At 44.4% G+C, this 20,795-nt stretch overlaps 3 protein-coding genes across 16 annotated transcripts in view; 2 read left to right on the top strand and 1 right to left on the bottom strand.

Moving 5' to 3' along the window:
• Positions 1–3,238: 3,238 nt before the first annotated feature.
• On the bottom strand, positions 3,239–18,900 carry LOC111080948 (separin). The gene is made up of 8 exons (XM_041594589.1): positions 18,805–18,900; positions 5,490–5,572; positions 5,218–5,413; positions 4,682–5,153; positions 4,260–4,619; positions 3,900–4,198; positions 3,506–3,831; positions 3,239–3,429 (listed from the first exon to the last, which is right to left on the bottom strand). The coding sequence occupies exons 1-8, from the start codon at positions 18,810–18,812 to the stop codon at positions 3,260–3,262; spliced, it is 1,914 nt and encodes a 637-aa protein (XP_041450523.1). The 5' UTR covers positions 18,813–18,900; the 3' UTR covers positions 3,239–3,259.
• Positions 8,969–12,023, top strand: LOC111080319. The gene is made up of 2 exons (XM_022375875.2): positions 8,969–10,198; positions 11,925–12,023. Exons 1-2 carry the CDS (start codon positions 10,133–10,135, stop codon positions 12,021–12,023), a joined length of 165 nt encoding a protein of 54 aa, XP_022231567.1. The 5' UTR covers positions 8,969–10,132.
• The window catches only part of LOC111080318, an 87,651-nt gene continuing 78,996 nt past the window's right edge, over positions 12,141–20,795 (top strand). For 3 of the 14 annotated variants that reach the window (XM_022375874.2, XM_022375873.2, XM_022375870.2), the window contains exons 1-9: positions 12,141–12,247; positions 12,837–13,030; positions 13,123–13,241; positions 17,615–17,813; positions 18,197–18,367; positions 18,463–18,770; positions 18,851–19,206; positions 19,290–19,756; positions 20,602–20,770. In XM_022375874.2, coding sequence (XP_022231566.2) covers positions 12,141–12,247; positions 12,837–13,030; positions 13,123–13,241; positions 17,615–17,813; positions 18,197–18,367; positions 18,463–18,770; positions 18,851–19,206; positions 19,290–19,756; positions 20,602–20,770 — 2,090 coding nt within the window. Of the gene's footprint in view, positions 12,248–12,836; positions 13,031–13,122; positions 13,242–14,921; positions 14,946–17,599; positions 17,814–18,196; positions 18,368–18,462; positions 18,771–18,850; positions 19,207–19,289; positions 19,757–20,382; positions 20,440–20,601; positions 20,771–20,795 lie in introns of all 14 variants that reach the window. The other 11 variants (XM_041594587.1, XM_041594588.1, XM_022375872.2 and 8 more) reach the window with 10 other exon arrangements.

Genomic DNA, 20,795 nt, shown 5'->3' with positions numbered 1-20,795 from the left:
GACAGAGCTGGAGGCTCTGGTTGGGTGGTGGCTGGGTGGGCAAGTTACAGGAAGTTACAAACTTCTTTTGAAGAGTACAAACAAACAACAAATGAGCGAGCGAAACGGAAAGGAGCAAATGAAAAAAACGCATAAAATCAAAGAAAAAACCAACGTACAACACACCAAGGAAAGAAAGAGATAAAGAGAGAAAGGGATCTACACGTTTAAGTGCAGTAATTTTGTTTTCGTATGCGAATTTAGATATTATCATGGAAACGGGCTTGGGAATCCTTGCCCCTAATCCTAAAACCAACAACCTAAAACCTACAACCTAAAACCTAAAACCTAATCCTAAACGTAACTGTATCTACCTCTAATTATCCTTTAAGCTGTTAGTTCTATAAGGTTTTCAATTAAACGAATTTTAGTGCTTACAGCGAGGGTATTTCCCTAGTCTACTTCGCTGCTTTGCTCTGCCATTCCTCTGCCGTATTGCGGGTCTGGCTCTGATAAGAAAGCTCTCTCTCACTGGCACTCGCTCTGTCTCTCACAGGATTCATTGTCACGTGGACGAGCGACAACATTGAAGCTTTCCCGGCAGCAACAAAATCTCCATGAAAACGCAGAATCATTGTAAGCATTGTAGGCTTCCACCACCCCTCGCAGTCCCTCTCTCTCTCTCACTGAAAGTGAAACATAGGACGAGAGAGAGAGAGGAGCAACAACAAAAAGATTAGGCGAGGACATGGACAGGGACAGGGACACGCACGCGAGAGGTGAAAGTTTTTTTTTCTCTCCCTGAAGCTCGCTCTTTCTCTCTCTCTTTTGGTTGGGAAGGGGCCCTTTGGCTGTTTTTGTTGAGGTTTGAACGGTTGTTGTTGTTGTTGTTGCCTGCTGCTGTGAAATCATTTTGCAACATTGTTGGGGCGCGCGTCCTTCGGAGGCAGCAGCAGGGCAGCAGAGGCGGAAGCCAGGACCCCCCCTCACCACGAAAAAGGATGCAACTGCTTATGCGAGGGCTCTGCTTTCTGGTCTCTGGCATTGCTGTGGCCCAGTCTCAGTTGATCTCTGGCCGAGAATTGTTGTGTGCAACGCGGCGGATAAAATAATATATATAAAAAGAAATATATATTTAAATATACAAAAAAAAAAAAACAGGAGCAGCAACTAAAACTGCTGCTGCTGCTGCAAAAATAAATAAAAATAAAAACAAAAAAAAAAAAACAATAACTTCGACAACTAAAAGAATTTCAACAAAAGTTAACAAAGCGTTTCAGCAACAAATTTTCAACAAACAAAAAACCAAAAATATATAAACAAATAACCACAAAAATATATGAAAAACAATTTGTAACATTTTTTTTTTTGCATACAAAAAAATGGCTAAAATGCTAGAAAAAATGGCAAACGAAAAGGAAATCATGTCAACAACAAAATGATAAAATGGAAAACTAAATAGAGGAAATCTCAACACACAAAAAGAAAAACACACAAAGAGTTCAAGGTTAAAAATCAAACAAAAGAAAACGATTTGGATTATGATTTTGTAATTACTTTAAGAACAATTCTAACAAACAAACAAACCAGCCACTAAAATGCAATGAAAGGCATAATAACAATAGGACAGAAAAGCAGGAAAAAAAACACACACACACACACACACGGAGAGGAGGAAATGGCAGCATAAGAGATGAAGAAAGGGAGAGAGGAAACAGAAAGGGAAATAGCATCGCATCTAAACAATAACAAAAGCAACGTCAACGTCATAGCATATTCATTTGGGGCATGCCACACAATCAAAAGCACACACACACACAAACACACATACAGACACACACACAAACACAGGCGCAGAGAATTTACAACAAGATTTACATTGGGGGAGCGCCTGTTATGTAATATCCTCCTTCTGACGCTGTCTCCTGTCATGTTACAAGTTCTCGCATTCTCTCTATCCTAGAGTGGGAGGTGTGGCATGCACCTTGGCTCCCGCTGCTAATTTGATTTAACACACACACACACAGACACACACACATACAAATCGGGACACGCTGCATGGGCACGGCATTGAGACATTAACATGAAGGACGCTCCATTCCATTCCACACTCCACACTACTCCAAGTCCAACCATCGATAGATGTTGTAGTAGTAGCCCCATAAATAGGGGCACGGCACGGCTGGTCTGGGCTGTGCTGGGCTGTGTGATTCGCTGGCAATGGAATGGAATGTTTTGTGGCATGCAAATCGGGGCCACACAAAAATATTACGCATACGCCGCATATTCGATGAGCAATGATTTGCAGTGATATTTATTATATGCAGGAGGGTGTAGTAGATGTTCCCATTTTAGGGGGGGATTTGGGGATGGGCTGTGGCTGAGACTGGGGGCTGGGGCTGGGGCTGGGCCTAATTAACGAATGTGTGTCATAATGCGACAAGCGTTAGTAGGTCAAGTAGATTCGATGCTGTGGAGGTTGAGGGCGAAACTCTTTCGCCTGAAAGAAAGCTCTTTGCCAAAAGGGCAACACGAGCCAACCGAGGACGAGGTGCGACGCAACGCGATGCGATGAGCAGAGATGAGTCGAGTTTGGAGAGCACACGAGTGCCAGTTGAGTAAATAAATAGTTGGGCGTTTCAGCGGTGGCCTCTTCCCTTGGGTGTGGGCCAAAATCTTTTCTCATATTATTCTCCATTATTTGTTGTTTTGTTTTTTGATCAAATCTCAATGTTCCACGTCGTTTAACTATCTCTCTCTGTATTATGCACAAATCACTTTCACTTAACATTGTTTGTTTGAATAATCCTTTTACTCCTGCACAGGCATAGCCCTGACTCACCCCCTCTCTGTCTCTCTGGCATGGAAATCAATTCTTAAAATACAAAAACTACATCTGCAAACGGTTTAAAGTTCCCAAACAAACTAAAAACACAATGTACAAAGTCTAAACAAAGCTACAGAAAAAACTTAACTTAAAAGCAAAATCAGCTGCAAGTGCTAAAGCCACATCACATCACATAACTCGGGCAGGAAACAGTCGCAGCAAAGGTAAGAATTTCATTTAAACATATATAAATATAAATGTACTTGTACTTGGTTTATTCCTACAATCCTCTGAGTGTGTTTATACATAATGTTCTATGCAATCTAGTGCGCACCCTCTGCAGTAGTGGCTTAAGCAACGATTCTTTCCTTAACATCATAATTTTGTTGTTTCGTTTTCTGTTTGATATTTATCCTAATTGATTGCAATACGAATACGAATTTGAACTATACTTTAGAAGGGCATCGGCTCGACGTCTAGATTCCAGGCGGGCAGACCCCTGCACACATAAATGCAGCAATTGTAGACGGTCGGCTCGACCTTGCCCTGCTGCACCAGGGACAGAATGGAGCTCAAGCTACCCAGATGATAGTCGGGCTGCGCGACTTCCACATCGCTGCCAGCTGCAAGCAAAATCAAACCACAAATGAGCGAGATGTCAAGGTAGGAAGGAAGTGTGTGTGCGTGTGTGTGTCAAACCTTTGATGGTGCCCGTTTTGAGCCAGGACATCTTGTGGATTTGGGTCCAGGGCCGCACTTGCTTATTTCCGGGATTCAGCCAAAGGCTCAGCAGCGTCACAGAGACGTGGTCCATGTTGCCATCAAGGGCGGGCATCAGGGTGCCCACAATGGTGGGACACAGAGCGCCGTGGTAGTAGTCATGGGCGCCATATAGGGCGCTATACAGACCCGTGCCCAGCATCCTTGTCGAATCGCAGCCAAAGAGAAAGACCACACCGCGGACACGGGCCCGACAAATGGCACGTCCATTGATGTACTGCAAGCCCGAGCCATGACCAGCATAACTATGGCAAGAGGATTCGAATAGGGGATTAGCCGGTGTGTTTGTACCTCACACAAGGTCAAAACTCACACAAAACAATCGGCCTGATAGGCTTGCCGCAGCATCACCTCCTCGGTGGGCACTGTCTCGAACAGATGCCGCCAGTGGGAGAGCCAGTACTCGAAGAAGCTTCTCAGCCTCCGGCCAGAGTTGGGTAGATCCGCTCCGGGATTAATGACGCACATGCCGCGCTTGATGCTGCGCGTGTAGTAGCCATGCCGGATGCTCGCCTTGTGGTACTGATACAGTCGCCACAGGCAGTGCAGCGATTTGACGCGGGAAAACTCCTGGGCCGTTGCCAGCTGCTCCCAATGCAGATGATCCAGTCGCTGCGGGAACAGACAAGACATAACAATTAATGGCAACACAGATTAGACGGGGCAGACAAACCTCATCGACCACCAGAATGGTGGGGAAACTCTTGGCCACCTGCACTTGGCGATCTTCCAGCGGCTGCCATTCGCTGGCGAATACCCTGAGCATGTCGTAGACCATGTGGATTTCGTTCTCATTGCTGGTCATCTCGTAGGCAATGTGTTTCATGTCCGTGGAGGTCAGGCGGTTGGCATGCAGCGACGCCTGCGAGAGCAGAATGCGCTGATGATTGCTCCACTGACGGTCCACGCAGAACTCGTCCACGCGGCCGAAGACAGCCTTGGTTTGGCTTGCCACGGCGCTGCAGTCGTAGCGTTTGCCCAGGAATACAAAGGAATAGGGCGCCATGATGTCCCGAAAGTCGGAGAGAAGTTTCTGCAAATGGAAAAAAATAATGAGTTTCGATTCCGTTCCGTTCTCTGCCTGCCACCGCTCACCCGTAGAAAGGCATCGTAGCTATTTAGCTCCTCCCAGTACTTCTGCTTGGCCTCTTTGCTCTTTATATTGAGGGGATCCACGGTGACCACTCGCCTGAAACGCTCCACTAAGGTGCTGTAGTGCTTGAAGACCTCCGCCAGGCCGCTGTTGTTGAAGCGCAGGCAAATGGGTCCCAGCTCGGGGCTGCGGCAGTGGCGCAGCAGCGACAGGTAGATGGCCCCATCGGAGGCAGAGATCTCGTTGAAAACCGAGTAAGTGGTGGCCGGATTGAAGCTCTTGCAGAGTTGCAGGACACACCATTCGGTGGGCAGGCCGTTGCAGATGTCGTTGATGCGCGCCAGCCCGGCCACTGGTTCGTCCACATCCTCCAGGAAGTCCAGATGCTCGATGGGTTCTATGCAGGGCGGCCTTTTCGGTCTTTCCCGCTCCTTTTGCTGCAGATGTTTGAGGATGTTCTGCAGGAATCGATTGCTGTTTAGCAAATGGGTTAGCCAATGGTAGCTTCTATGCAGTGTCTCCCCTTGTGGATGCGCACCTTTTGTAGTCCTCCTTCTCCACGTCACTGGCGACACGCAGCAGCTGCTCGGTGCTGGGCCGCTGACTCTCCAGATCGTCCGCCTCCGTAATGTATCGCAGGTCGGTGGACTGGAACTGCGCCTTCACCTGGTAGTAGATGGAGTGCTCAACGTTGCCATTGCGGTACTCCTCGTCCGCTCGCAGCAGATTGTATTCTGCGCGCGGCAAAATGTCCCAAAAGATAAGCCATGAAAATCCCTCAACGAAATTGCTGCCGTTCGACCCACTCACCTTTCGCCTCGGGCCCCACATCTGCGCTGGTGATGCCTCGCAGCATGTGTTCCTCCGCCTCCATCTCAATCATGGTGGTGGAACTGCAATTTATTTGATTGTTTATTTAAATTTATTTGGCGGCGTTTAGCGTCTGAATTCCACAAGTAGTTGCGATAGTTGCGATAGTGGCGATATTTGCGATAGTGGCGGTGCTGTAAAGTGACTGCCACGTGCAGCGCCTTGCAACACTTAAAAATACCGATTCGTCTGGTACATTCTGGTGGTATTTTTTAGTACATTCTTTAAACAGTCGCCGCGAAGTCCCGTTCTCCACCAAATTGTTGTGGAGCAACATTTGTTAATTATTCAATGATTTTGCATTGCGTACGTTGAAAAATGTGTGACTGGTGTTGCCGCTGTTGTTTGCAGGTAATTGTTTATCAAATAACATGTAGTTTGCGCATGTAGCAAGCTTTTGGAGTTGGGGATGGGATGTGCCCTTCTCTGCTTGTTGTTGTTGCTGGTTGGTTGGGCCTCGTGCGTTCATTCATAAAATCATGGTGCAGAGATTGCAGGTGGCCAACGAACAGATGTTAGGGTTGCCAACACTCGATCGGGGGAGCAGCAGGCGAAATTACGATTTTGTGCAGGAAAACTGCGCATCAACCACACCCTCCGGTTGCCCTATAAAGCCTTACGCAACAACAAAAAATCACGACACACACACACACACTTGAATAGAGAGATTGCCAATTATTGCAGAAAAAACAACAACAGCGGCAGCAGCAGCAGCAGGACATTTACCGTTTAACTTTTACATGTTCTGCTTTGGTATGACTCTTCTTCTTGTTCCGTGTTCCGTTATGCTATGGATGTTGTTGTTGCCTGTTCCGTCTTGTTATTGTTCTTGTTGTTGCTGTTATAATGCATGTCGTGACGCGCCTTTTGGTCTGCTGATGCTGCTGCTGCTGCTGTTGGTGCTGGGCTGCAGTCGCGGCGCTGCCAACTGCAGTTTGTAATGACGTCTTTCGCGAGAGATAACGGCACGTTGGCGTTGGCTGCGCTTTCGGCGCGTGGGCTGCCGCTGCAAGTGGGTGCAGCCCACACACACACCCTGCTCCACCACTCCCCTCCCTACTGCGCCTTCCTATACTGCACTACGACCTTTCTCCCCAGTGGTAACCGTTAGCTAGAAAATTGTTTAAATATTTGATAATATTCTAATGCAAGCGGGATTAGCAGTTATTGGTAGATGGCTAGAGGGGGATCAGGTGGGAGGGATGGGATGTTTGGAGGAGGCTGTGCAGCTGGTCCGCTGTTTCTCAACTTGACGAAGCTTTCGTTGAGTGATTGAAACAGCGCCGACGCACAGGCGATGCTCTCTCATTTCATTTCATCTGCTCTGCTCTCTCTCTCGCTCTCCCTCCCACTTTTTGCTACTTTGTTCGGCCAACGCTGGCAGCGACGCTGGCTGAGGCACCAGCAGCGGCCGCAGCAGCAGCGGCAGCGCCACTCAGCATCCTTTCTACTTATTAATTTTGATGTTGCTTTTCACTTTTACTTTGTGGCATGTTGAACGTGCTGTGACCTGCCATACAACCAGTGTTGGGCAAGGCCAGCATAGATGGGAACGGGTATGGGAATGGGAATGGGACCACCACCACCCCCGCAATCAGATGTTCTTCTTGGTGTTGTAACATTTTGTGTCTAATTGGAAATTGGCATGCACCACGCACCTACTTTACTTCACTTCACTCCACTTCACCCTCCACTTCACCCTCCAGCCACTTCTTGCCCCATCCACTTTTTTGCTGCCACCACCACCACCACCCCTCCACCCTTTATATTTGCTGCATTATTGATGGGCTCAAAGCCTGGCACGTACATTGTCCTTTCCGCCTAGCAAATTATAACATTAATATTACATTAACACACACTCCCACACACACACACACGCACACACGCAGAGAGAGCGGCAAGTACACACACATACACACACAGACGAAATACGTACACACTCAGATGCCACACATGCATTGGGGAGACATTAAAAGCGAGGCAAAATGGCTAAAACTTTCACAGCATCCAGCAGCGGCAGCAGTGGCAGCAGCAGCAGCACAGCAGCGGCATGTAAAATAATGTAACAAAATGCGTTCTAACACGAAGCAAAGCAGCGGAGGGGCAGCAGCGACGCAGGCAGCGACAGAGGCAGCAGGAACAACAAAAGCAAAGCCACCCCGAAAAAATGTGTGGCACACATTCCAACAGTTGCAGCAAAGCAGCGCAGCTGGCGTCGCTGTTAACGTCGCAGCATCTTTGCTGCTCTGCCTCTGCCTCTGTCGCTGCTCTGCTCTGCTCTGCTCCTTTCTTTTCTGCCTGCTCCTGGCAAAGTCAAAACGAATTTCGAAGTCGACGGTTGTGGCTGGCGCTGGTCGTTTTTTCTCCACTGCGCCTCTGCTTGAAAAATACTATTTAGGCTTTAAAAAACGAAACACCCCCGCCCCCGCCCACAATAGAAAAAACCGAGCATCCAAACGCAACGCACAAAACAAACTTAAATTCTAACCTAAACCTAAAATATCAAATAATAGCGAAATTGTAAGGAAGTGAAATTGGAATGGCAAATCAAAACCACACCAAACCAACAAAAAAAGAGTGTAGCACACACAGTTGGACTGTGTGGACTGCGTGGACGGGACTGTGTTGGAAAAAACGCCCACGAGGCATTTTCCGATTGAAATAAAAGTTTAGCAGAAAATCATGAAAATAAACATAATTAAAGCCACAGCGATGGAGATGTGATGGGAGGGGGAGTGGAGTGAAATGAAATGAAATTTAAGTAAATTAAGGTGTGGTGATTTATGCAACTTTTTTAGAGGCACACACACACACACAAACACATAGGGACAGAACAGACGGAACAGACAGACGGGAAAGACGTTGATGGTATAGTGGGTGAGGAAGGGAGGGAGGTGGGGGAAAACTGCACAAACCTCTAAGCTAAGACCACACACACACATACACATATGCACATATACACAAAGCGATGAGAAGAAGAGGAGCGAAAAGAGGAGGAGGAGGCATACAAAGTAAAGGATAAGCAAGAAAGAAATCGAAATTAAAATATTTGTTGTACAGCAACAACAACAGGAGCAGCAGCAGCAGCAGCATCAGCAGCAGCATAGTGGGGGGAGGGCGAGGATGGTAGAGAGAGTGAGAGTGGAGGAGAGGGAGCAATTTTCGGCTGTCGCTGTAATTCGACGCTCATCTCTGCTCTACTTTGCTCTCCCATCTCTGCTCTGCTCTGCTATGCTCCTCTCTCCCACATGTTTTGCTGCTGCTGCTGCTCCTGCCTCCTGTTTCGTCAAGTGAAAACATTCGCGTTTCGTCAAGTTTTGTAGGTATTTTGGCAGAGCACAAAAATACACAGAGCCATCATCCGAACCGAACCTGCTCCTGCTCCCTGTCGCTGTGGCCAAAACGAAAGAAAGAAAAAAGTGAAGAAAATACTTAAACTCTTGCATAAAATAACAAAAATCAAACAATAATTGATTCCCAACTAAACCGCGCAAAGTGATCTTTAATTAAAGTCAAATTTTGATTCGGAAATTATTCAAAATTACCGAAAAACGTAACTATTTTTTGTGTGGACCGTGCTGCCCAAAAGGCGTTGCCAAATCGAAAAGCTCGAATGGATAAAACAACAAAACCCAACTAAAACCTCTAGATTATCCCATGCAGGCACAACCCTCGAAATAACACTTCAGAAAAGTTCCCAAAATTATAGGGAAATCTAAATTAATCATACGCACCGATTAAAAGCACAAAAAACGTGAAAAATTAAAAATAAAATAAAAAGGAGAAAAAGGAAGCGAACCATAAAAAGCAAACAATAAGCTAAAACTCTCTAGAGAAGGAGCAGCAGAAGCAGAAGCATCATCGGTAGCAAGAACACATTCTGCTGCATAAATAATACACGCCACACGCAGAGAGACGGGACGGGAAGAGACGAGACGAGACGCACGGAAGGACCCACACGCGTCATATAGGAGGAACATACCACGCAAAGGAGCCCGAGAATCGGACTCTGGGAGCAAACACACGCATGCAGGAGGCGCAGGGGGAGGTGCTGGATGTGGTGCTCCTGTTCTATTATTTAACTGCTTTCAACGTTAGCGCGTTCAACCTGACGAAAGTCGATTGAAAGCCGCCTTCAACGGCATTCAGTTACCCAGCAGCATCCCTTGCTCTCTCCCGTTCAATCAACACAGAGAGAAAAATTGAGAGAGAGAGAGAGAGAGAGAGCAGTCCGAGTCTGTGCGAGAGAGTGTGACGGCAGGAACGACGTCAACGTCAATCCGCTCAATATTTATACATTGAACCGAGTCTCTTGGCCACAGAATCCAGTACCAGAGCCAGGACCCAAAAACGCAAACTCTCCCTGGTTCCCTGCTGGGCCTCAAAATAAATAACATCTGACATCTGCCCGACTCCCCGAGTCTCACCGCACCCCTCGTCTAACCCTGCATCGAGAAAGCACTTAACCATAAAGAAAACCCCCCAAACGAAACTTAACGAAAAGCGAAACAATTTCCATATAAAAAACATAAAAGCAACCAAACGTGAACTAAAAAAAAAAAGAAGAAAACTAAAACAAAGCAATGGGCGCCAAGGAAAGTGTCGAGGCAGCCGCCAAACTGAATGCCGATGGCTGGGGCCATGTGGAGGTGTGTATATGTTTCAAGACAACAAAATATCAATTACTTATCCATTAAAAAAAACATAAAAAGTCAGAGCCTGTTGTAATTCAAAGTTTGTATAAAAATGAGTTTAAGGATCGGGAAAATACAAAGTTGTCAGGATTTTTAAAGAGAGCGCTGAAGTTCCCATTTTTACAGAGATACTCAAGGAAAAAATTGCCTTACTGCTTTCTGCATTTCCCTATCTCAAAAAAATCACCAAATTGTATTAGATTTATTTTATCAAGTCAGATTTTTATCATCCATCAGTTCTAGCTTAGATGTGGTTAAGAAAAACTTTTCGTTTATGGGTATACTGAAATTTTCAAGTATTTGTTCTTATTAGTTATCCCATTTTAATTATATTCCCTAAAAATTATTCTTCAAAGAGTTTCACTTTCCATATATTCTGAAATAAACAGGAATTCTCTCATGTCCCTCTTCCCTTTAAAAATATCCATCACTTGCCAAATATTGTCAACAGTTTGATGAACCAATTCAATGTGTCGCTCATCGCCCCGAAATGTGTGTCACCTTCAATTCCCAATTGCATTTCCCCATGAGAGATTGCTGCGAGGCGAGATCCACTCTCGCTCTTTTTTTTCGCCTTTTGATTGATTTTAAAAATACATTTTGACAACAACACGTGCAGCAGCATGAGGCACGCAGAGAGGAAAACACACAGAGAGATGTGGTACCATTTCCCCCATTCTCATTCCCATTTCACATTCCCATACCCATTCCCATGCCCATTGTTGTCGTCGTTGTCTAGTGGTCCACTTGATGATCACTCTTTGGGACCCCGAGCAAGCATATCTCCCAGCAGAGATCTTCTGTGAGATCTGAGAGATCTCTTGAGCAAAATGCGGGCTGTGTGGGCGTCAATGGCTCGCTCACAAGACGCCAAAAGAGAGTGAGAGCCCCGAGAGCCGCCGACTGGGGCCGCCGCAAGAGTGTGAATGGAAAACGCTTTGATTTTGATTTTTCTTTGGCGTCTTTTAGTTGAGTCTGTGGCGTTCATTTGTGATGTTGTTTTGGCATTTTCAAGATCTCTTTTAGCCGCAATCTGTGAACCGCAATCCGAGTAAGTCAGTAGCCAGCCAATAGCCACATAGGAAGCAAAGCCGGCAACTGAATGGCCATAAAACAGGTGTCTCTGTCTCCGCGTTAGTTTAAATAATGTAAACATAAATAGATACATCAATTTATACGGCTATACATACTATATATATATATATATATTTATAAGCATAGCTATAGCCATCTCCCATGTGGCAGACATATGGGGCAGACAGAGTGAATAGTTGTGGAAAATATTATCCCCCCACCATAAAAAGATATTTCGCATCTGCAATGTGCATCCAGAGAACGAAATCAAAAGCAAAAACTTCAAAGCACATTTTCCGCTTTACATCGTTCCGTTTGAGTTGTGGATTTTCTTTTGTTTTTGACACCTACACAACAGCTTTTCAGCGGCCGAGTGGAGTGGAGTGGAGTGGCGTGATGGGGGAGTGGACTGCACTACTGCACTGGCGGCGTTCGGCGTTCGCACCTCTCGGCCTCTGCGGTCTCTCTCGGTTATGTGTGGATGATAATAAACGTTGGCGTGTGGGTTGGGTTGCATTAAAGACCTGTTTTTTGTAATCTTACAGCTGAAGAAACATAGCAGATATTTGATAGATTTTCTCATATTTCATGTGTTTAATCTTTGCAGCGAGGAAGTCGCTACCACGGCCATCGGCATAATCAGCGATCGCAGTCGCTAAATCGCGGACAGGCGCTCTCGCAGGCGGACGTGAGCGGCATGTGGTGACATCGGGGTGCCTCTGGTAAAGGTAAGTACTTGCATATAACTAATCATAATTCAATCTCTGAACTACCAATAATATTTTATTCGATAGGATCTGCGGGTAGCTGCGCCAACTGCGCCATGGGCAACAAATTGAGCTGCTCCTGTGCCCCGCTTATGCGCAAGGCCTATCGCTATGAGGATTCACCCTGGCAGAGTTCCCGACGACGCGACGGTCATCTACTGAGGTGCGTTCTAATAGAGGGACCAGGGGGAGGACTCTCTCCCTCTATCTCTGTGTACTCCACAATCTTCTTTGACTCTGTTTAAGTTCTCTGACTGTCGAATGTGGGGCCAAACTGTCAAACAATAACCAATAACACCAAACCACAACAAACTGAAAGAAAAATAACTAGGAACACAATTGAATCCGCTCGTTCGATCAACTTTTTTCCAATCCAACTAATTGTGTTTGTCTTCTTTCTTTCTTCTTTCTTTCTCAAAAAAAACAACAAAACAAAAAAAAAACAATTACCAAAAAAACTTACGAACTTATCCAACTTAATTCAAAAACAAAACACACACAAAAATGCGGCCCAAAAAAATAAACCCACTTTGAAAACTCAACAACTAATGTGCTCCTGCTTCAACTATACCTTCCCTCCAACGACAACAACAACAACTGCAACAATAACAACATCAACAACAACAAATGCGACTCTTTGTTTTGAAAAACATTTCCTCTTACAAAAAAATTGAAATTGGATTAATTCAACTAACAAACAATCAATCAATCAATTTACCATCTTTGATAATTGTATTTCTAACCAACAATAGTTCGTTCAGGTTGTGGGCTGAGGTCTTCCATGTATCCGCCAGCGGAGCCGGCACCGTCAAGTGGCAACAAGTGTCAGAAGATTTGGTTCCTGTGAACATCACCTGCATTCAGGACTCGCCCGAGTGCATCTTTCACATCACCGCGTACAACAGTCAGGTGGACAAGATACTCGATGTGAGACTTGTGCAGCCAGGTGAGTGCACATCATCATCAGCATCCTCATCTTCATGTTGGAAAATCCTCCCCTTATTGAACATCTAATTACCGCTGGCTCTCTACAAACAGGTACACGCATTGGCCAGGCATCGGAGTGCTTCGTTTACTGGAAGGATCCCATGACAAATGACACTTGGGGCCTGAACTTTACATCGCCCATTGATGCCAAACAGTTCCGAGAGTGCTGTGTAAGTATTCTCTTACAGTCTGCCAAAACAAACAAACAGAAAAAAGAAAAAAAAAATCAAGCAAAATCATTTTGCATAACAACGACAACAAAAGCGCAAAAAAGAGAAAAAAACTTAAAAAAAGAGAAAACAAAAAAAACACACAAGAAATATTGAATTCAAAAATCAAAACCTCAACTGATACCGATACCGAAATATACCGAAAAACCTCAGCCACCACCCCACTAAATACAACACTAAAACAATGGTCTGGGGGCAGGGCAACCTGTCCCCACCCCCACCCTTCGTCACTGGCTAATCATGCCTCCCAGCCAGCTCAAGCACTCTACTACTCGTACTAAACTACTACTAAACTACTACCAGAGCATCTCCCCCTAACCACCTGCCAACAACCACCAACCACTGTCATCGAATCCCCCAACTGAACCACTCACCCATCCAAAGAACCAGAGAAAAAACACCCAACGAACTTACACAGACAATGAAAACACACATACAGTACTCGTACTACTACCCACTCGTACAGCAGAGAGAATGGCGATGGCGGCCAGGCCAAGATTATGCTAAAGATGATATGATATGATATGATATGATACGAGTATGATGATGATAATGATAATGCTCTGGCTCTGATAATGATGATGATGATGTTTGCTTCGCATATACATACATCTGTCTGTTTATTAACGTGCCTACATACACATACATGCATATGCCACATACATATGTATCCCATAATCAAACTCAAGTTTTCACAGTGTCACCACTCGACACTCGATAAATCTAAAGAATAAATCATAATCAAGCGCTTCATTCGCTCAGCAGCAATCACTGTCCATCTGTCCCTTTGAGACAATACACGCACAAAAAGAAACCTTAACTATTTCCTTGGAATCCGCCAATTAGAACAAATTTTAACGCGAGGAAAATGTTCGTCCAGTTCACTCTTTTTTTTTATATTGAGTTTTTTAATGAATTTTTTAGTTTTTTCTTTAGTTTTCCATAATTGAAAATGACTTAGTTTCTAGTTGAAATCGTTGAAGAATTTGGCCAAAAGTAAAGTAGAATTTGTAGACACACATGCATACAGCACACGCACAAAAACAAACACTCACACACAACACACAGACTCAGAATTAGAAATGCACTAACTTCGATTTTCAGAAATTGAGAGAGAGAGAAAATATTAAAATTAAATCCAATGTAAGACTGAAATTTTAAAGAGTCTCCAAGCTGTCCGTTACTTTAGTCCGTTACTTTAAGTCTAAAAATAAAAAGATATCACATTTTTAAAGTAGATTCGTAGTTGCTAAAAGCAAACTAGATATAGAGCTTTGGGCCAGACACGAAAAGTCACCCTTTACTGTTAAGCCACGCTGGGATAGGGAAGGAATGGAAAATAAAAAATTCTTAAAATGTAAAAAGTTTGTATCTGAGTGACTCGTATACTTAATTTCTGAATTGTGAAATAGCCATTATCATTGTCGCCTATTCATACATGAACATTCAGGAAAAATCTTTATACACACACACACACACATGTATACACGACATACTTACATATGCCTATTGATATGAATAGATTATATAATATAATAGCAGTCAAACATAAACTATTTGGACTAGCGTCTAATAATAATTTCATTTTTCTTTTCTTACTTTGCGCATCATATGTTGCAGGTATCTTACATTGTAAAAAAATACGTTAGTATCGCTTCATATTATTTATTTTCCACTGTGTCACACACACAGCACTGCACACGCACACACACACACATACACACACACACCAAGTAATTCTTTCTCTGTCACCCAATGTGTCTTTCGATCGCAGCTAAAGATATGTACATATCGTAGTAGATTCAAATGGAAGTCCCCTTTTGCCGGGCATGTACCTATAAGATCACACCACAGAATCACAGAATCACAGAAACAGACACACACACATCACACATACCTGACTGTTGTATTTGTTGTAAACTTTTATTGCTCTATGTGTCTACCCGCCCACCCACTACCCACCCACCCCAGATTCCACTCTCGTTTTCACTCTCAGTGTTTTTTGTTTTGTTTATGTGTGTTTCTTTCGATGTTTATGCGGGGGTAACCAAACCAAAAGTCGTAGGACTTTTTGGAACCATTTTTGTATATGTATGTGCCTCATTCATGTGCAAAAAGCAAAACAAAACAATGATGAAGAAGATACAAAAGCGGCAACGATCCGATCCGGAAAACATATAACGCAGACAGACACCAAAACACACACACACACCACACTCACACACAGCCATACACACACACACACACTAAAATTTGTTAAATATATTTATATTATATATTCTTTCATTTCTTTTTCTCTCTTCTAATCATTTTTCGAAATCATTCTCGAAACACGCCAAAAAAAAACAATATATCCCCTCTAAAAATATATATAATGTCCACCCCAAAAAAAAAAAAAACACAAATAAAAATGTTTCATTTTTGATGCATTTCATTTTCGTACGAAACATTCAATTCGAAAACATTTTCAAAAATAACCACATACAAATACCCAAAAATGAATACCGACGGATATTTCTGTCCCGAATATCAATATCAATAAAATGTTAACAAATATATTTAAAATAAAACACGCAACACCTCCTACAACAAACAACAAAAAACTCCAACCAAAACTCAACAACAACAACTACAACAATTACAACAAAAACAACAACAACAACAATACCCTCTATAATAAACCCCCGAATGTACACCCCCACCGACTGTCTCTGAAAAATCTATATTCTAAAAATATATATATATATTTAATATATCCGTTCTCTACCCGTGCCCCACAACCCCCTTCGAAATGCTTTTATTATCTCTAACAAATAATTTTATTTAACTATCTCTAAATATATATATTTATGTATGTATAAATATATTTTTCAACTCGATTCGTTTGCATTTCACGTGTGCCCATAAACCGAAAAATTAAAAAAATTATTTGACAAAAAAAAACAACAATTAAAACGAAACGAAAAATGTAAATGAAAACAACAAAATAAACCAAAAACAAAACCCATAAAAATTGATTGATGATCAATGATTGAAATGTAAATAATTTTGTGGATTTGTACATGGAATGAAAATGCAAAAGAAAAACGCAAAACGCTTTAAAACAATCGCACGTATCCTCTACTACAATACCGTTACCTATCCCCTACAATCCGTTTCCGATGAGCCCTAATCCGAACCGAAACCCAATCCCGAGTCGTCCTCCCGTGCCCAGCCGCCAATCCGCCTCCTCCGCTCCTCCCGATCCGCAGATCCCTTGCAAGTGGGCGGTTTACTACAAATCGATGCAATTTTCAAAAATCAACAAAAACAATCTTACTCCAGTGAGGATTTGAATGAGTATCAGAAATACTAGCAGCAGCGTAGAATCAGAGACAGTAACAGTTACAGTAACAGAATCAGAGTTATATATATATATATAGTATATTCTTGGAGCATAATTTATCGCCTTGAAGGCGCGCCGCTTCCATGGAGGTTTCTGAAACCCAACAAAGAAATAAAAAAAGCAAAAATCGAATACGAATACGAATATTCAACCAACACCACCACGCACATGGCTTACAATAAATTGTTAAAGTTAATACAGAAAAGAAATCAAATCAAAAACAAAAGCAAAAGCAAAGTTCAAGTTTGAAGTTCTGAACAGTATCCAATAATCAAAAGCAAATGTTAACGTTAGGCTAAGTCGATGTTTAGATCAAAGTTATCAAAAATCAGTTACTAAGGTGGCTAAGGCGCTAAGCGCTGAATAATCGAGAGAAAGAGAAGAGCAACAACTTCTAGGAGAACATTTCAAAACTATATAAACTAAACTATATAGTAGGTATTATATATGTCCTACACTCTCTACTACTCGTACTACTTCTACTACTAATACTACTAAAAATACTACTACTACTACTACTACTAAAACTGCTTTTACTATCTAGATATATAGTATAGATATTGTATGCCTAAACTAAACCGTAGATCAAGGCTATAAGCACCCAAAGCTCAAGCTTCGAAAAACCTTCTTTTTGCACCCCCAATTCTAAAATTATTCGTCCACCAGTAGTTCTCGTAAGATATGTTCTAACCTACACAAAACACAGAAACACACCTCAAGAAAGTGAAAGTGAAAGTTTCGCCAGGCTCGCCAAGCTTGTGCCCACAAATATCGCCAACTCAGAAGGCGGTAGAGAAAGTGATTCTAGAGAAAGACAGAACAAGAAATAGACAGAGTTTGAGAGAGGAGGGAAAGGAAGAAAAAACCGCACACACAGAACCTTGTAATCCCCAATCAACTAACCTAATGATAGTGCGACGTTTTACAGTCGCCTTCTTTCAAATTTTCACGAAAGGCCTCGTCGTCGTACTCGCTGAAATTGGATCCGCCGGGCAAGGGCAAGGTGAAGGCCAAGCGAAAGCCTCTCAGCACACCGGCGTCGCCGTCGCGCGTCCGCCAGGAGCCCCAATGCACCTGCATGTCCGCCGAACAGTATGCGCGCCTGAGAACCGATCCACGTGTTAGAGGTGAGAGCAAACAAAAAACACACACAACAAACCAAACAAACAAAACAAAAAAGAAACTATAAAACCCCCAAACGTCCCCCCACCAACAAAAAATACTGGGATAGGTCCTCCTCTAGAGAGCAAACACATCCATAATCTGTGCCCATATGTGACGTACAGTGTAACCCGATGATGAACACCTCTCTCTGTCTGGTGCTCTCTCTAGAAAGTTTACGTTTCATTTCCTCTGTTTGGTTCTTTTGATTTCCCCGCAAAGCAATCCTGTAAAATGTGAAGATCAATGAACGAATGAACACTCAGAGCTTTAGCAATTAGGCGACAAGTCCTGTACTCCACCACGCATCCCCACACCCATCAAAACTCATCCGCCATCCTCATTGCAGGTTCATCCACATTGCCGCGCAACGTGGGCTCGCACCGCATCACCGATGTCGATGGCCATCAGCAGCAGCAGCAGCAGCAGGTGGGTGGCAGTGGCAAGGTGGTCAGTGCTGTAAGCAGCACCTCGCTGTACGACAATGTGGCCAGCGGTGGGCCGGGAGTAAGCCAAAGCGGTAAGCCAAGCCCCCACCCCCCAAGCCAAAGAATTCTCCATTAATTCTCTCTAATAATCACGAATTTCTCTTTCTCTTCCATTGGCTTAACACAGACACTTTGCAGCGTCAGATGAAGGGACAGCAGGAGCGACTGGATGTGGCCAATGCTGGGGTCAACACCAATACACCGGGCGTAATTGTGACCGGGGTGGGCAATGCGGCTGGCAATGCGGATATGTGCACCCAGAATCATGTGGGCTCTCAGGTGGGCAGCGACGATACGGCCGCCTGCCAAATGGACATGGATCTGTCGAAGAGCGAGGGCACCCAAGCTGGTGGCGGCCTCCATCAGAATGTGGGCACCTGCACCTCGTCCTCCAAGTCAACGGGCACACGCAGCAAGGACTTTGGCGATGATATGGTATGTTTAGCCGCTAAATCTGGCCATTACTCACCCACTCATTGGTCTTCTCTCTGCTCCTCCACCCCTGGACGGTACAGGCACGCGACGCACACTCGCACGACATGCACCAGCACAATGTAATCAACAACAATACTCGCCGCAAGACCAAGAGCACCGAGGACATGAACGTGGATACCAGCACATTGAAGCGCATGCTGAAGCCAATGCCCAGCACCGAGTCGCCCGTCACCTCGCCAGAGATGGGCCGACGCCGCTACAACTACTATAATGCCAATGCGGCCCAGACATTGGGCCCCCAGCACATGCACCAGCACGGCATGAGCATGGGCATGGGCATGGGCATGGGAATGGGCGGTGGCGGTGGTCATCACGGCATGAACAACAACACAATGGGCCGGGCCAGCAGTCAGTCGTCGCGCTTCTCCGGCTCAAGGTGGGTGTCCGAAAACAGCTAAGCTGCAACAGCTAATTAACAATGAAACGGATGAAACATTGATACCCTTTACCCACACACAGATCTTCGCATGAAATTGGACGCGGTTATCCGCCGCGTAATCTCTACTTGGAGCTGGAGCGAGAGCGGAGCTGCATCGAGGGTTCGCCGCCCTCGGATAACGTGATGTTCGATAACCAGTGCTATGCCACGACTCCCAGTTCCAGTAATGGCAATTCCGATCAGGATCAGTCTTACGGTCAGCAGCCCTCTTCGGGACAGCAACAACAACAGCAGCAGCAGCAGCAACAGCAGCAGCAGGCGCATCATCAGCAGCTGCAACAGGCGATTGCCCATCAGCGAGCCGCGCGGCATCAGCATCATCATCAGCAGGCGCCCAATGTGACCCCGACACCGGGCAGCCCCACCTCGCGGCTGCTCTTGGAGTATGAGATGCATCTGAGGAATACTCTGGCCAAGGGCATGGACGCCGAGTCCTATAGCCTGCATACGTTCGAGGCTCTGCTTTCCCAGAGCATGGAGAATCTGGGTGAGTAGGGTTTCCGTAGTGTTCTTCCTCGTTTTTTTCTTCGTTTTGGTTTCCATTCTTGTTCTGTTCTTGTTGTTGTTGTTTGTGTGTAGCTGAACTTTCGATTCTGTTTTGTGTTTTTCGTTTTTCTAATTGAATTTCCTATCTTAATTAGCTTTTGAATCGAAATGTTTCGTCTGTCTGTCTGTCTGTCTGTCTGTCAGTCAATCCATCTGTCTGTCTGTCTGTCGGTTTGTTTTTCTGTCTATCGTTGCCTGTTCGCAGAACCCATGTCAGTGGTCAGGTGCTTTCGATAGCGCCGGGTTGGGGTGGATAATCTGATTAAGAAGGAGAAAGAGAATGTGTGTTGCAGAATGTTTTGGAACGAGGGTTGATTGTGTATGTGTGTGTGTGTGTGTAGGAATCCCGCTTTGGAGGATAGTAGAATTTAAAATAGTATTTGTCGTGCGAATTGTCTCTACAAACGTTTTTTTTCCATTATAATAAATTTATTCATGTTAAATTAATCTTTTCAAAACTATATCTAAACCTAATGCTATCCCTTGACATAACACCAACAAAACTGCTCTCATCCATTGCCTCCTCTGCTCATTTAACATCCCACAACAATCAAAAACCATCATCAGAATTCGCTGAAAGCCTACCCGGATCGAACCAGCGCAGCCCATATCCACTACGTAGGCGTAAGTAGTTCCATTCCAACTCTTGCACGATGAGATCTCTCTATCTATACCTATATCCAATGGCTTATTATCATTCCCCAAACTGTTTTGGAATGCCTTTAAATTTCGGATTGATCTATCACGAATCCGTGCTAATTGTTTACTATATCTTTCGCTCTGCAGCCAATGCCAAATCTTCGACCTTGCCATTGCCGCCACACCGACCCTTGTCCTCGATACGCGACAAGGAGCGTGATCGCGATCGTGATGGCTACTACAGCGATCGGAATGAGTTGATACGCGAGAGAGAGCGCGAACGCGATCGTGGCTATCTATCGGATCATAATGCCAGGTATGCTTTATCATTTATATATATT

Source organism: Drosophila obscura, unplaced genomic scaffold, assembly GCF_018151105.1.
Source record: "Drosophila obscura isolate BZ-5 IFL unplaced genomic scaffold, ASM1815110v1 contig_30, whole genome shotgun sequence".
Classification (NCBI taxonomy): domain Eukaryota; kingdom Metazoa; phylum Arthropoda; class Insecta; order Diptera; family Drosophilidae; genus Drosophila; species Drosophila obscura.
Note: the sequence above shows the minus strand (reverse complement) of the source record. Positions and strands in the feature narration are given on the sequence as shown.

Coding starts and splice junctions, on each gene's coding strand:
- LOC111080319 (XM_022375875.2), top strand. CDS start 10,133: ATGGGCGCCAAGGAAAGTGTCGAGGCAGCCGCCAAACTGAATGCCGAT. Junction 10,199..11,924: donor ATGGCTGGGGCCATGTGGAG/GTGTGTATATGT, acceptor TAATCTTTGCAG/CGAGGAAGTCGCTACCACGG.
- LOC111080948 (XM_041594589.1), bottom strand. Junction 4,199..4,259: donor CCATTCTGGTGGTCGATGAG/GTTTGTCTGCCC, acceptor CTGTTCCCGCAG/CGACTGGATCATCTGCATTG. Junction 3,832..3,899: donor TATCAGGCCGATTGTTTTGT/GTGAGTTTTGAC, acceptor CTCTTGCCATAG/TTATGCTGGTCATGGCTCGG.